At 36.0% G+C, this 2,280-nt stretch overlaps 1 protein-coding gene across 3 annotated transcripts in view; it reads left to right on the top strand.

Annotated features, from left to right (window-relative positions):
• Window positions 1–2,280, top strand: part of LOC102819854 (secretory carrier-associated membrane protein 1-like) — a 142,206-nt gene that overhangs the window by 78,827 nt on the left and 61,099 nt on the right. For all 3 annotated transcript variants that reach the window (XM_006875194.1, XM_006875195.1, XM_006875193.1), the window contains one exon: window positions 1,742–1,840. In XM_006875194.1, the coding sequence (XP_006875256.1) occupies window positions 1,742–1,840 (99 nt within the window). The remainder of the gene's footprint in view (window positions 1–1,741; window positions 1,841–2,280) is intronic.

Raw genomic sequence — 2,280 nt, 5'->3', positions numbered from 1 at the left:
CATAGCGACCCTGTACAGGGTTTCCGAGGGTGTAAATCTTTACGGGAGTAGAAAGCCTCATCTTCCTCCCGCGGAGCGGCTGGCAGTTTCGAACTGCTGACCTTGCGGTTTACAGCCCGATTCGTAACCACTACGCTACATCCTACTGGTATTCAAATACCTGTGGCATAGCTTCATAGCAACATGCAGGCCAGCACAGTAGGATACACTGACAGACGAGTGGTGGATGTAGCTAAAATCGTCATCTACACTCATCTGTATGCTATACTTGACTATATTTTATTGCTTTTATGTAATGTCTTTTTTTTTTAATGTTTTATTGTGAATTATATGATAGTTTACATGAGAGAACTTTAGTTTTACATTCATTCCATCGTATATCAACTCATTGCCATGGTTCCAATCCCCTCCATGCATCATCAACCAACCAAAGGGTATATCCCAGAAACCCGCCCCCTACACTTCCCCCTCCCCCCCTTATGTAACGTTGTCATTTTAATCCATTTGAAGTTTATTTTGATGGGTTGCAAGAATCTTTTTTTGCCTCCAAGCATTTAAATAATTGTCCCAACTCCATTTATTGATACTCCATTATTTCTATTTATTTAAAATCCTGTGGTTCCCATGTTCTACTTTTTACAGTTTCTGTCAGTGTGTATAGACTTTAATTCCAAATTTTGATATTGTCAGACTTTACAGTTTTATCTAAAATTTTGAAATGATAGCTGATATTTTTGCAGTTCTTGGTGACTAGTGACATTGAGCATCTTTTTATGAAATGACAGTATCAATAACGTTTGCTTTTTGAGCTCAATCATGATTTTGACTGTTGTATTTGTTTTCATTGACCTTCCTGTTTTCTTTTGTGTTCCCTATTCAGATTTTCATCCATTTTTTTCTATTAGTCGTGTGTATTTTTAGGGACTCATAGGCATTCTTTGTTCTGACTAATCATTTTTGTTATATACATTATAACTTTTTTACAGTCTGTGATTTGGCTTTTAATGTTAGTCACTTTCAATGTAGTTGAATTTGTCGATCTTTTCTCTTGTGTTTTTAGATCTGAATTAATTTAACAATAACTTAATGAGCATCTCCTGAGTGCAAGTACAGTTTTAGGCGTTTGGGATACATTATGAAAAAAAATATACATGATTTCAAGGATTTACATTTGAAACCGACTCTGAATTCATGAAAATATTTACCCACCCCACCCTCCACCCCCCATCTCCCCCCCAGAAATGTTTTAAGTTTTGGTTTTTCACTTTTAGGTCATGAATCCTTCTGGAATTTATTTTTGTATGTGGTGTGAAGTAGGAAATTGGTTTATTTTTTTTCCCTGTGATACTGCCACAATCTCACTGGTTTACTACTTTACTTCCCAGGGTAATAGCATCTAGTTTTCTTAAAGGAAGAATTGACAGTTAACCTTGGTGTAGTTCTTCAATCTCGTGCTGTGTTACACCATAAAGAAATCCTTCGAGGTAGTTTTACTTGTAGCACCCTTGAGCAGGAGAGTCGTGTTTTTGGTGTAGTGCTAACCATGACAGTCACATTGAAGAATTGAGAAGTGAACCGTTTGAGAAAATGGAGATGGAGAATCTAAGTGTCTCTTTATAACAAGCTTGAGAGCGCAGGGGAGAAAGAGAGGCAGTTCTTCAGATTTTCCTTTTTGTTGGTATTATACCTTTCGAATGAAATAAAAGTGTTTTGTAATTTGTGTTTTTCTTATTTCTCCTAGCCTCCACCTGGCAATGTGAAAATGCCTAATGTACCTAATACACAGCCAGCAATAATGAAACCAACAGAGGAACCTCAAGCTTATACACAGATTGCAAAGGTTAGTTCATGTTAGCTGTGTAAATTCATTATTGAAATTAAAGTATCAATAACATTTGCTTTTTGGGCAAAATAATAATTTTAACTGTTGTTTACATTTTAACCTGCTTTTGAGTCTGGCTATACTTATATTCTTTCATCAATTCTTTTATACTTACACTCTTTGTTAGCCCTTGTGTAGCATTGCAAGATAATGCACTGGACAACACAGTTGGTTTGAACTGCAAGTTTGGTGTTTCAAACCCACCGGCTCCTCTTTGGAAACTCTGTACCTGGTCGCTATGAGTTGGAATTTACTCGATGGCACTTCACAACAACGCTTATGCTTATATTCTTTGCTAGCTTATAATATTTGACTGTGTATATCGTCTTGTGTACAATTTGTAAAAACACGTTTTATTGTTGTTGGTCTCATTTTTTAATGCTTAATATCAATTTAGT

This window comes from Chrysochloris asiatica, unplaced genomic scaffold (genome assembly GCF_000296735.1).
Source record: "Chrysochloris asiatica unplaced genomic scaffold, ChrAsi1.0 scaffold00313, whole genome shotgun sequence".
In the NCBI taxonomy this organism is placed as follows: Eukaryota; Metazoa; Chordata; class Mammalia; order Afrosoricida; family Chrysochloridae; genus Chrysochloris; species Chrysochloris asiatica.
The sequence above is the reverse complement of the archived record's forward strand: the minus strand, read 5'-3'. Positions and strand labels throughout refer to the sequence as shown.